This window comes from Hyperolius riggenbachi, chromosome 2 (assembly GCF_040937935.1).
Source record: "Hyperolius riggenbachi isolate aHypRig1 chromosome 2, aHypRig1.pri, whole genome shotgun sequence".
Lineage (NCBI taxonomy): Eukaryota > Metazoa > Chordata > Amphibia > Anura > Hyperoliidae > Hyperolius > Hyperolius riggenbachi.
The window spans coordinates 319730448-319744420 of record NC_090647.1 but is presented as its reverse complement, the minus strand read 5'-3'; the positions used below and the strand labels follow the sequence as shown (position 1 = coordinate 319744420).

General features: G+C 42.7%; 1 protein-coding gene across 1 annotated transcript in view; it reads left to right on the top strand.

Annotated features, from left to right (window-relative positions):
• Positions 1–13973, top strand: part of LOC137544401 (pancreatic secretory granule membrane major glycoprotein GP2-like) — a 90140-nt gene that overhangs the window by 51728 nt on the left and 24439 nt on the right. The window contains exon 2 of the mRNA XM_068265469.1: positions 8522–8601. Coding sequence (XP_068121570.1) covers positions 8553–8601 — 49 coding nt within the window. The 5' untranslated portion in view covers positions 8522–8552. The remainder of the gene's footprint in view (positions 1–8521; positions 8602–13973) is intronic.

The window sequence follows — 13973 nt, the reverse complement described above, 5'->3', positions numbered from 1 at the left end:
CCCTAATCACCCATCAATCACTCCCTGTCACTATCTGTCAACGCTATTTTTTTTTTAATCCCTAAACTGCCCCCTGGGGACTCCTGATCACCCCCACCCCTCAGATTCTCCCCAGGCCCCCCTCCAGACCCCCCCCTGTGTACGGTATGCATCTATCCCCCCTGATCACCTGTCAATCACCTGTCAATCACCCATCAATCAAACCCTGTCACTGCCACCCATCAATCAGCCCCTAACCTGCCCCTTGCGGGCAATCTGATCACCCACCCACACCATCAGATCGCCTGCAAACCCGCAGTCAGATCATCTCCCAAGTGCATTGTTTACATCTGTTCTCTCCTCTAAACACCCACTAATTACCCATCAATCACCCATAAATCACCCCTTATCACCACCTGTCACTGTTACCCATCAGATTAGACCCTAATCTGCCCCTTGCGGGCACCCAATCAACCGCCCACACGCTCAGATTGCCCTCAGACCCCCCTTATCAATTTGCCAGTGCATTATCTACATCTGTTCTTCCCTGTAATGACCCACTGATCACCTGTCAATCACCTGTCAATCGCCTATCAATCACCCATCTATCACCCATCAATCACCCCCTGTCACTGCCACCCATCAATCACCCCCTGTCACTGCCACCCATCAATCAGCCCCTAACCTGCCCCTTGCGGGCAATCTGATCACCCAACCACACCATCAGATCGCCTGCAGACCCGCCGTCAGATCACCTCCCAAGTGCATTGTTTACATCTGTTCTCTCCTCTAAACACCCACTAATTACCCATCAATCACCCCCTGTCACCACCTGTCACTGCTACCCATCAGATTAGACCCCTATCTGCAACTAGGGCACCCAATCACCCGCCCACACCTTCAGAACGCCCTCAGACCCCAGCCCTGATCACCTCGCCAGTGCATTGCTTGCATCTATTCCCCCCACTAATCACACCTTGAAACACCCATCAATCACCTCCTGTCAACACCTGTCACCCCCTAGCACACCTACCCATCAGATCAGGCCCTAATTTGCCCCATGTGGGCTCCTGATCACTCGGCCAAACCCTCAGACCCCCTTCCGATCACCTCCCCAGTGCATTGATTGCATCTATTTTCCCCTCTAACCACCCCCTGAGACACCCATCAATCACCTCCTGTCACCCACCCTAGCACTCCTATCCATCAGATCAGGCCCAATACAACCTGTCATCTAAAAGGCTTCCCTGCTTATGACCGGTTCCACAAAATTCGCCCACTCATAGACCACCTGTCATTAAAATTTGCAGATGCTTATACCCCTGAACAGTCATTTTGAGACATTTGGTTTCCAGACTACTCACGGTTTTGGGCCCGTAAAATGCCAGGGCAGTATAGGAACCCCACAAGTGACCCCTTTTTAGAAAAAAGACACCCCAAGGTATTCTGTTAGGTGTATGACGAGTTCATAGAAGATTTTATTTTTGTCAAAAGTTAGCGGAAATAGATTTTTATTGCTTTTTCACAAAGTGTCATTTTTCACTAACTTGTGACAAAAAATAAAATCTTCTATGAACTCACCATACACCTAATGGAATACCTTGGGGTGTCTTCTTTCTAAAATGGGGTCACTTGTGGGGTTCCTATACTGCCCCGGCATTTTAGGGGCCCTAAACCGTGAGGAGTAGTCTAAAAAACAAATGCCTCAAAATGACCTGTGAACAAGACGTTGGGACCCTTAGCGCACCTAGGCTGCAAAAAAGTGTCACACATGTGGTATTGCCGTACTCAGGAGAAGTAGTATAATGTGTTTTGGGGTGTATTTTTACACATACCCGTTCTGGGTGGGAGAAATCTCTCTGTAAATGGACAAGTGTGTGTAAAAAAAATCAAAAATTTGTCATTTACAGAGATATTTCTCCCACCCAGAATGGGTATACAGTATGTAAAAATACACCACAAAACACATTATACTACTTCTTCTGAGCACGGCAGTACCACATGTGTGGCACTTTTTTGCAGCCTAACTGCGCTAAGGGGCCCAAAGTCCAATGAGTACCTTTAGGATTTCACAGGTAATTTTGAGACATTTGGGTTCAAGACTACTCCTCACAGTTTAGGGCCCCTAAAATGCCAGGGCAGTATAGGAACCCCACAAATGACCCCATTTTAGAAAGAAGACACCCCAAGGTATTCTGTTAGGTGTATGACGAGTTCATAGAAGATTTTATTTGTTGTCAGAAGTTAGCGGAAAATGACACTTTGTGAAAAAAAAATTAAAATCAATTTCCACTTACTTGTGACAAAAAATAAAATCTTCTAAGAACTCACCATACTCCTAACGGAATACCTTGGGGTGTCTTCTTTCTAAAATGGGGTCATTTGTGGGGTTCCTATACTGCCCTGGTATTTTATGGGCCCTAAACCGTGAGGAGTAGTCTTGAAACCAAATGTCACAAAATGACCTGTGAAATCCTAAAGGTACTCATTGGACTTTGGGCCCCTTAGCGCAGTTAGGGTGCAAAAAAGTGCCACACATGTGGTATCGCCGTACTCGGGAGAAGTAGTATAATGTGTTTTGGGGTGTATTTTTACACATACCCATGCTGAGTGGGAGAAATATCTCTGTAAATGGACAATTGTGTGTAAAAAAAAAATCAAAAAAATTGTCATTTGCAGAGATATTTCTCCCACCCAGCATGGGTATGTGTAAAAATACACCCCAAAACACATTATACTACTTCTCCTTAGTATGGCAATACCACATGTGTGGCACTTTTTTGCAGCCTAACTGCGCTAAGGGGCCCAAAGTTCAATGAGCACCTTTAGGCTTTACAGGGGTGCTTACAATTTAGCACCCCCCAAAATGCCAGGACAGTAAACACACCCCACAAATGACCCCATTTTGGAAAGTAGACACTTCAGGGTATTCAGAGAGGAGCATCGTGAGTCTGTGGCAGATTTCATTTTTTTTTTTTTGTCGCAAGTTAGAAGAAATGGAAACTTTTTTTTTTGTCACAAAGTGTCATTTTCCGCTAACTTGTGACAAAAAATAAAATCTTCTATGAACGCACCATGCCTCTCAGTGAATACTTTGGGATGACTTATTTTCCAAAATGGGGTCATTTGGGGGGTATTTATACTATCCTGGAATTTTAGCACCTCGTGAAATATGACAGGTTGTCAGAAAAGTCAGAGATGCTTCAAAATGGGAAAATTCACTTTTGGCACCATAGTTTGTAAACACTATAACTTTTACCCAAACCAATAAATATACACTGAATGGATTTTTTTTTTTATCAAAGACATGTAGCACAATAAATTTGGACAAAAATGTATACAGAAATTTTTACTTTATTTGAAAAATGTCAGCACAGAAAGTAAAAAAAAAAATCATTTTTTTGACAAAATTCATGTCTTTTTTTGATGACTATAATAAAAACTAAAACTCGCATCAGCAATCAAATAGCACCAAAAGAAAGCTGTATTAGTGACAAGAAAAGGAGGTAAAATTCATTTAGGTGGTAGGTTGTATGACCGAGCAATAAACCGAGAAAGCTGCAGTGGTCTGAATGGAGAAAAAGGCTCTGGTCCTTAAGGGGTAGAAAGACTGTGGTCCTCAAGTGGTTAAACCTTTTTAGGGAATATCTTTATAAACAATAAAAGCCTTGCTGAGAATCTCCTATGAAGAGATAGGCTAGTCCAAAACCTGTCACTTCTGTAAGATTTCTACTGCCTACTGTAAGTGACAACATTATAGGAGAAAATTAATTTATGGCTCATTTTACTCTGGAAGAAACGTACTTCTTATTTGTATATGTTTGAACATATTTTAAATTTTACAGTTTTTCGCTGTAGTGCCCCTTTAAATGTACCCACACTTACATATAAAACATCCAAAATGTTACTATCCACCCTCCACAATATCCCAATACATTCTGACATCTGTGTGTCAGCCATAATCTGGCAGCTTGCCACTGGCAAAGTAGGCACATTACAGGTGAAACTTGAAAAATTAGAATATCGTGCAAAAGTCCATTTATTTCAGTAATTAAACTTAGTTTAAATGAGAAACTAATTGATGAAATAGACTCATTACATGCAACGCGAGATATTTCAAGCCTTTGTTTGTTATAGTTTTGGAGATTATGGCTTACAGCTTATGAGAACCCCCAAATCAAAATCCCAGACCATTGGAATATTGTGAAAATGTTCAATATTTTAGACTCAAGGGACCAATTCACTTTTTCACCTGAGTTTTCTCCTAGGTGATATTTTTAAATGTGTCAATAAAATGCCTGTTAAGCCACCAGCAAACAAGAAAATACTCAGAATAATTTTGATAGCACTTTTGCACTTACTTCTCATCACTTTTTCAGTTGAAAAGTGCTGGAAAGTTATTTTAAATAGAAGATGAAAAATTATCTCCTAGGAGAAAACACATGAGAAATGTGCAATTGCATATGGGGCAAAGTGTCAAACTTTAATCAGCTAATTAATCTAAAACACCTGCAAAGGGTTCCTATTTCATATGTTAATTTCATTTTCAAGCTGAATTACTGAAATAAATAGACTTTTGAATGATATTCTAATTTTTTCGAGTTTCATCTGAACTTTCCACTTAAATGCTTCTACTTTTTACAATACATTTAAAAATGACATTTTCTTATTTGTCTTTATATATCACCGGTGTCAAACTCCAAGCTCACAGGCCGAATGTGGCCCTCCTTGCCCTTTGTATATGGCCCTCGAGAGCTTCAAATGCCCATCGTTGTGACTGTAAAGGAATTACAGCATTCAGCCTTCCCGTCCAGAAACAGTGTCGGTTTTGGTGCAAGTTGTCGGGATGAAAGTTGGTGACCCACCAAACAAAATCGGTGTGAGCCCCCCTCCTGGTATCCGAATCTAAGAGCTGGACTGGCGAGCAACTAGCAAGGACAGAATTTTACAAAGGAAATCTTGACAGGAGCGGCAGTGTTTGGTGGCGGCAATCTGCATATCAATGGAGGGGTGAGATGGTAATGATCACTGAGCGGCTCGATAAGCGCTGAGAGGTGTATGGGCAGTAAGAGACAGAGACTCGCTGTAGCGGCTCTCAATGCAGGGGCGTAGCAATAGGGGGTGCAGAGGTAGCCACCGCATCGGGGACCTTGGGCCAAAGGGGCCCCAAAGGACCCTCCCTCAATGACACTATTAGCTGTCTATTGGTCCTGTGCTCATAATAATCACTTCTATAGATACTTTGAATAATGGGAATCATTAACAAACTGCTCCCCATCCCCTTCTTGCACCTCTGACACTGTAGTTGCCATTGGCAGGTTTTGGTGCGCCGTATCAAATGTTAAGTATAGAGTTCTTGGGGGGCCCCATTGTAAAACTTGCTTTGGGGCCCACAGCTCCTTAGCCACGCCACTGTCTCAATTCATGAAGAACTTGTCTTTATGCTGCTGAGCTTCACTGGAATTGCTAAGGCTGCCCCCCTGCCTGCTTCCTGCTTAAACTGCTTCTGTTCCTTATCTGTGCCACCGACTGTTTGTATGCTGGTCTGAGCTAACCTACCTGGAATACTTATGTGCAGTACTGTGGTCAATCTAAGAGTGTTGTTCCTTTGAAAGGAATCAACAAGTGAGTGGTTAATCGTGTTTATGGACCCTTCAATTTCAAGGAATGTTGGGATTCATGGAGCAAACTTTGTGAATGGAATTAATTATTGAGCTGTTGAGCTCTAACCAAACATATACATACATCTTAATTCCTTAAAGGGCCCTCTCTTTCTTTTCTTCATCTGTCCTTTCTGGCATAGACGCCTGGTATGTATAAGCAAGCACAGGGGGACTGCCTGAGACACTAGCTGTCAGTGGGCTGTATGCATAATTATGGACCAGCCAACTGACTTATTTATGTGGATCAAAAAGCCCCAAGAACTAACAAATGTGTAAACTACTGTATTTTTATTGTTATTTATGCCTGATTGGCTAGAGGGAGCTGTGCGAGCTTCATTTTTATCTAATCAATAGATATCAATAAACGTATTTTGCATTTTTGTAAACTAGTGCGTTATACCGGCTTTTCAATTTTTTGATTCTCTATGGTATCCGAATCCCCCTGGTAACCCATTTCTTGCCACTCTTTCTCCACATTGCAGAGTAGCAGTGTAATATATACCTGCTCCAGTGATGCGTTGTGTCTCTTCTGTTCTTCCTGGCAGTAACATGCTCTGTGCTTCCATACCTCCTTCTCTCAATCCCGTGACATTCCACAGGAGCCAGAGGTATACAGCAGATAGCATGTGGCTGTCAGGAAGATCAGAGGAGACCCAAAGCAGCGCTGGAGCAGGCAAATAATAAACTGCTACACTGCGCTACTCTGCAGAAGGGGCATGAGCGAGCTCCCCACAATCAATATAGTTATGCCTCTTAACCCTCCTGGCGGTCTATTAAAAACCGCCAGGGGGCAGCGCAGCCGTTTTTTTTTTTTTTTTTTTTTTTTTTAAATCATGTAGCGAGCCTAGGGCTCGCTACATGATAGCCGCTGCTCAGCAGCATCCCCCCAGCCCCGCCGATCGCCTCCGGCGATAGGCGATCAGGAAATCCCGTTCAAAGAACGGGATTTCCTGGAGGGCTTCCCCCGTCGCCATGGCGACGGGGCGGGATGACGTCACCGACGTCATGGACGTCGTGACGTCTAAGGGAGTCCCGATCCACCCCTTGCCGCTGCCCGGCGCTGATAGGCCAGGCAGCGCAGGGGTCTAGGGGGGGGCTGTGTTGCGACGCGGATAGCGGCGATCGAGCGCGGGGCGGCGGCGATCGAAGTGCTGATGCAGCTAGCAAAGTGCTAGCTGCGTTCAGCAAAAAAAAAAATTACTCAAATCGGCCCAGCAGGGCCTGAGAAAACCTCCTGCGCGGCTTACCTCGAACTACGTTCGGGGTTACCGCCAGGAAGGTTAAGGTGGCCACACACGATACAATAAAATGATCCGATTTTACGGTAATTCGATAAAAACGATCGGCTCTCCCGAAAAAATCGAAAGCTTTTTTTTCATTCGACAGAAAAATCCGACCAGATTTCCCGTTTTCTTTGATTTTTATCGATCTTTTTCTTCAATCTTTCTAAAGATTGTATAGTGTGTGTTAGATTGCCAATTTATTAATATACACACCCTAGCAATTTTGTCAGAGTATCCAATCATTTTTATCATAATTGGGGAAAAAAATGTAACATAGGTGTGTGGTACATTGGTCATATTTTTGAAATGTTACAATCAGTCAGAAAAATTGATTGCAATTCTTAAATTGAACAGATATTTAAAAAATTGTATGGTGTGTGGCCACCTTTAGTTTGAGACTGTTCAATAAATGTAAAATCTTAATAAAAAATATTGACCTTTGACTTAGGCCTCGTTCACATCTGCTGCGCTGAAAAACGTGGTAAAAAACGCATGCGCTTGGGCGCGCTTTTGTGTACATCTCTGTGCGTTGCGCTGCGCTTCTTTAAAGCACGTTTAGCTTACTGTAGCAGTAGTTGTTGTCAATAAAACTTTGTTTTTGTATGTAAATGTATTTTTTTCTTCAATCAGGGGTAAAAAACGCATGCGCATCTATGCGCTAAAAAAGCGCACCCATTCACTTGCATTGATTTCCGCTTTACAGCTCAATGCACAGAAATGCATGCAACACTACGTTTTTGTAACGCTGCTCAGCGCAACGCATAGATGTGAACCAGCTACATTTAGTTACAGGGGAAAATCAATACTTTGCTGATCGCACAGGGCAGTGCGCTGTGAAAAGCGCACAGAAACGGCCCTGATGTGAACGAGGCCTTAGACTATGTTTAAGATTTTGGCCTCTTATATGATTGAGTTTGACACCCCTGTTATCTATGGACACTGAATATGAGAACTAAAAACAAAGAAAATAACACTCCCACCGAACACTCTTTTCTTTGTGTTTAGTTGCCTTTAGGAAATCCCTGAACAGTGCAGCTCATTACAAGGATCCCTACCCTTTGAACTTCGGAGCCCAGCGTCTTGTGACTTGTTCATTAGGAACTGATTTCTTTTGCATCTGTGGGAAGTTGGGTATTTGTACAATGAGCATGAGAAAACTGTTTTAGATATATTTCACTGAATTTGCCCACTTGCAGATATGAGATAGGACAGGTTTTTGAATATAGACAATGTGTTGAAAATAAAACAGGCATGTAAAACTCCAGTGAGATTAAACTTTGCAACATGCGTATGCACCTGACTGTATCCATCCATCTGTCATGTGAAGGAACATACCTAGATATATCTGCTGATGAGTGCTGACCCTTACGTTACCTCATTCCTCTCTAAGCATCCCTTGAATGACTTTTGACGTGCATGTCATTGTGTTCTAACAAAACATACCACTCCTTTTCTATAGAGTCCTTTTTCCCTTAAAAAGTCACTCCATTTAGGTGTCAATCAGCACATGTACTGAATGAAACTTCCCTCCCTCTAGTCTCTATATATTGTCACAATATTAAAGCTTGTTCTATTTGACTAAAACTGTTGTCATAGGCATATCCCATCAGAAGAAACAACAGCCATCATGATTGCCCTGTATGTCTTAGTGCTCATATCTGCATTCGTTGCCAAAGGTATGCTTTTTCAATCACTTAAATGTATATATCTGTAATCTCTTATGGTCCTGAACATAAATTAAGGGTGGCTATCAATCCACTAGTCACTGATGAAGCACAGTCTTCAGTATGCAATGCTAGGGTTGGAGTTTCTCAACAGGTTATGAAGCTACCTGGCACTTTGTGCAAAGATCTCGGCATTCCTGAAGCGTACTACTTAGTTATTGTGTGCTGTGTATCTGGGAGGATTCTAACTCCATTCTTTAATTCAAGATGTTTACCGTAATTTTAACTTCAATGCTAGAGAAAGTGGATCCTCGTAAAATGGGGATTCTCTGGATAAAATGACTTCATAATTTGCCATTTTGTTTCAGCAACTTGGCCTGTATTCTTACCTTTAGGACTGAAGTTGGACACTTCAGTCTTGTATTCAAGGTTATTATAAATAAATTATATAAATGTATGGGTTGTGATATGTCATTGTATACCTTAGGAAGGACCTACAGGTCCACAACGTGTATTGTGCTTCTCGTCCAATACAAACATAGCTGCCTAAGCCAGCGGTGTCCCCATTCTGTTGTGGTTGACTTCATCTCCAGCCATCTATTTAAATTAAATCATGTAGGAACTTGTAATGAATGGTTGCTGGTAAAAATGGCTGCCTCAGAGAATCAAAACAGGTATCACAGAACATAAGATATATATGTGTGTGGGTGTGTGCGTATCCCTTTACACACTTCCCTTCGTGCAACTACTGTGTAATATCTATTGTATAGCACCATGAAAGATGGTGGCACTATATTAATCAATAATAAAACATCAGGCCCACTGTGGATCTCTCTGAAATGTATTTCCAAGAGACTGTTTATAAAGGCGGTAGTACTGAGCAGTACACACGGCTCAGCACCACTGCTGTCTGTGGTGGAATATAAAAAAATGCTGCCCCATTCAGTAAAAATGAACAGGACCTTCCATTTCCACAGCAAAAATGCATAGAACAGGGCTGTAGTGGAGAAAAGGAGGTCAGGGCAATGCAGCCCCTTACAGTCTATCAAACTGAACAGATAATGGCCTCAATTCACTAAGATCATGCTGGAGATAATAAGGCAAGTAAGAGAGTTATCTTATCTCTTCATTCCTTACGTTACCTCTTCTGTAGTTAATTTACCTCCTCTGTAGTTAATTTACCTCCTCTGTAGTTAAGTTACCTCCTCTGTAGTTATTTTCACACGCAGTTAATGAACAGCCTGTCTTTAACTCTGGAGTTATTTTAAGGATTAAAGAGTTAACTTAAAGACAGAAGAGTTAACTTTAGGTTTGTCTGAGGTAAAATGTTTCCTGAATACTACATGCCTTATCACCATGGTGATAACTCTAGAAGAGTTATTAAAGACAGGAGATAAGTTTAGTGAATTGAGGCCAATGTTATTTGGTGTACATAAAGACTCTGAATCCTGGTACACACATCCAATTTTGATTGGCTAATGATTGGACAGTTTTACCACTTCCATGTAGTATGAGAGCTTACCTGCACAATCTGTTTATAGTATTCAAAATCTGGTTGGCCCTAACACTGCATGGAAGTGGTAAAATTTGCCGATCATTGGCCAGTGAAAATTGGATGTGTGTAATTACTTCATGTCATGTCAAAAGCTTCCCTGGAGTCTCTATTTTAGAGATTTGCCAAGGCCAAAATGTCAGGGTTTTCCCTGTGTGCATTATACATGTAGAGTTACTCAGCATTTAGATAGGCATGGCGCAATTCAGCAGGTGAAGGATGCTAGCCAAAGAAAAACAATAGGTCACAGACCTACAGCCTCATCAGAGGCTACATTATATAGACTTAGGCCACACATACTGTAGCGGCACAAGTGTGATTCCTATGTTTATTTCATGTGCTGCAGATCTGCTTTAACTTCCAACACAAGCTCTGGAAATTAATACTGGGAAGGCTTTTTTCAGTACTTGATTGGATGTTGAAAGAAACCATATTGAACTTTGCTGTCTTTCACCTTTATTAATTCACCCTGATTGCATGAGAAGGAGGTCTGTTTATTCAGTATACAGATAAGCTCGGTTCCAACTTGCACCAAAAATGTACCAGTTCGGTACGTTTTTGGAAACGCAGCACTGATCCTGTCCAGGGATCCAATGTTAAAAACAACTTGTGCTTCCACTTATATTTTTAATGGATTTACTTGATATGCAACATACCAAGGAGATCCGTGAAAAATCTAAACAGAACAAAAAGTCTGCGCCTGCCCACTTTCCTAATAGAAACCTATGGTGGAAATGTATTCACCCAAGCACAAGCAGGACAAGAGAATGGATCGGACACTGAACTGATCAACTTCAAATGGGCCACGTGTGTGTGTTTTATAATTCAATTTTTTTATTAGTTATATGTAAAGGTGGCCACGAATTATCCAATCTTTTTCATACAATCTTACCAAATCTATGTAGTAGGAGAGTAAACTGAGCGAATATATTCAATAGATACTTTAGGGAGTCCCTTAGATTACATAGCAATGGTTAGATTGGGTGAAAAAGATTGGATCATTAGTGGCCACCTTAAGAAGGATGTATAATGGATGGTTTGTTGCACATCTAATTATTATAAATGCAACTTTTAAAATGTAATGAATGTAATTACCCACTTGCCGACCGCACACTCATAACGTGCGTCGGCAAAGTGGCAGCTGCAGGACCAGCGACGCAGTACTGCGTCGCCAGCTGCAGCCTAATTAATCAGGAAGCAGCCGCTCGTACGAGCGGCTGCTTCCTGTCAAATCACGGCGGGGGGCTCCGTGAATAGCCTGCGGGCCGCCGATGGCGGCTCGCAGGCTAGATGTAAACACAAGCGGAAATAATCCGCTTTGTTTACATTTGTACGGCGCTGCTGCGCAGCAGCGCCGTAAGGCAGATCGGCGATCCCCGGCCAATCAGCGGCCGGGGATCGCCGCCATGTGACAGACCACATCCTGTCACTGGCTGCACAGGACGGATAGCGTCCTGTGCAGCCCGGAACACCAGGGGGAGGCAGCAGGTAGGAGAGGGAGGGGGAATTTCGCCGCGGAGGGGGGCTTTGAGGTGCCCCCCCCCGCCACCCACAGCAGGCAGGAGAGATCAGACCCCCCCAGCACATCATCCCCATAGGGGGGAAAAAAGGGGGGCAATCTGATCTCCCTGCCTGCACCCTGATCTGTGCTGGGGGCTGCAGAGCCCACCCAGCACAGATCAATCAAACCAGCGCTGGTCCTTAAGGGGGGGGTAAAGGGTGGGTCATCAAGTGGTTATTAAATTGGTTTAAACCTTATGAATTGAGTAAGATTGGAGAACACACTGGAGAACCTGATGCTCATTGCCCAGTCCACACTACAAGGAAGCCAGCAGAAGCCACATCTGTACTGTATGGATGTGCAGTATAGTTCCAGGGGTCCAATGTACGGTCCTCTGCCCCTTGAAAGTGGATGCATGCCATTCATCTGATGGGGATAGTTACAAAATGCCTATATAATTGATTTTTATGACTAGCTGTTTAACATACCAGTGGACATGGAGCCCTTTATTAAGTCAAGTATTGTTTTCAGTAAAAGAATGGAAAATATGCAGAGTGCAACTATTTAGAGCAACCAGGCATGTCAGAGAAAGATGCGCTGTGACTTAAAGCGGTTTAAAACCCTGACATAATATTCAATGAAAACATGTTTACCTACTTTTTATATGCCGTACGGTTATCATATTTGCATTTGTGCATAAGTATTATTATTCATTTAGAAGTTATAGGTTTCCAAAAGTACAGTTTTTTGCTTTGTCAGCTGACTTTGCATTTTATTAATAACTGGTTTTATTAATTGCCGTTTTGCAGGGAGACAAGCTTTCAGTGTCTCTCTGTCTCCAGCAGCTTCTCTGCAGTCAGAGAATGTGTAACATTCCTCACTTGATACATTTAAGTAAACACAATATAACATTATCTGAAGTTCGGATGCAGCAGCATTTCACTGCACTGAACTTGCAAGCTCTGTGTGTAACCCTTCGAATGCTGGTCTAGTAAAAAAAAAAATGCTGGTTGAGTATAATATGCTGTAAATAATGTTTTAGTGCAAAGATGAAATGCAGGGTTATATTCCACTTTAACGCTGCAAGGTATTGCCCTGTGAACTCTGCTTTAGGTCTTTTTAATAAGATTTAAGTCATGTACACTTGCTGGATGATATGACAGAGAAACGAAAAGCTATAGTGTGTACAGTGGCCCCTGATGCTCCCATGCCTAGTGACATGCCTTATACATGTGTACAAGGCTTATGGGTTTGATTTGCTAAGATTCACCTTAAGACCTTAAAGGACTACTGTAGGGGGGTAGGGGTAAAAAATAGTTGAACTTACCCGGGGCTGCTGATGGACCCCTCGCTGACGTCCTGTGCCTGCACAGCTCTCCCCGCCTCCGGTTGACTTCTGAAATTTCCGAAGGCACAGCCGTGCAGGCACAATGGTTTTCCGACTTTAAAGTTGGAAATTCCAGAAGTGAGGGGTCCATCAGAAGCCCCGGGTAAGTTTAACTCTTTTTTTACCCCTACCCCCCTACAGTAGTCCTTTAAGGTCTTAAAGTGAATCTTAGCAAATCAAACCCGTAAGCCTTGTACACATGTATGAGGCATGTCATTTTCCGTCAGGCATGAGTGGCCTGGCTGCGCACCCCCTATCGAGCTTCCATGGCCAGGAGTGTTCTGCACCTGCACAGTAGTACAGTAGGCCCAGAATGCTCCTGGCTATGGGTGTGTGACAGGTGCGCATGCGTGGCTGGGTCACACATGCGTGACAGAGCGCGACTGGCCAACTTACTGGGCCTTACTGCAGAACAACGGAGCAGCTCAGGAATACCGCAACAGGGACAACCGCGTGCATAGGGCTGAGGTAAGCCCCAGGTAAGTATTAATGCTGCTGTAAACGTGTTCATGTTAAATAGTAGAAACAAATCAGCAACCTTTCAATGGCTCCAATAAAACATCACTTTATTAAATATCAAACAGGACAGACAAAATGGCTGATGCTTTTCAGACAATGATGTATCTTTAATCAAACTACTTGTACCAGCCAACTTTGGAAAGACACCTTTTCCAGCACCTCCCTGATATGTTTAGGGTATGAGCGGTGTCATTTACTTTGAACGGCTAACTGATGGCTTACACAATACAATATTCTACTGCTAGTTTTAAGTGTTGTGACACAGCTGGAAGAGTTCTCTGGTATTTTTATATGAGCAGCTCTTTGCATCAGTGTTTCTCTAACCTTTCAGGGCATTCCTACAATTATGTCCTTAGCCCATATGCAATTGACTTTAGGACCTTGGGAATAGAATGCCTTCCAAACCACCAGCAAGCAAGAAAATA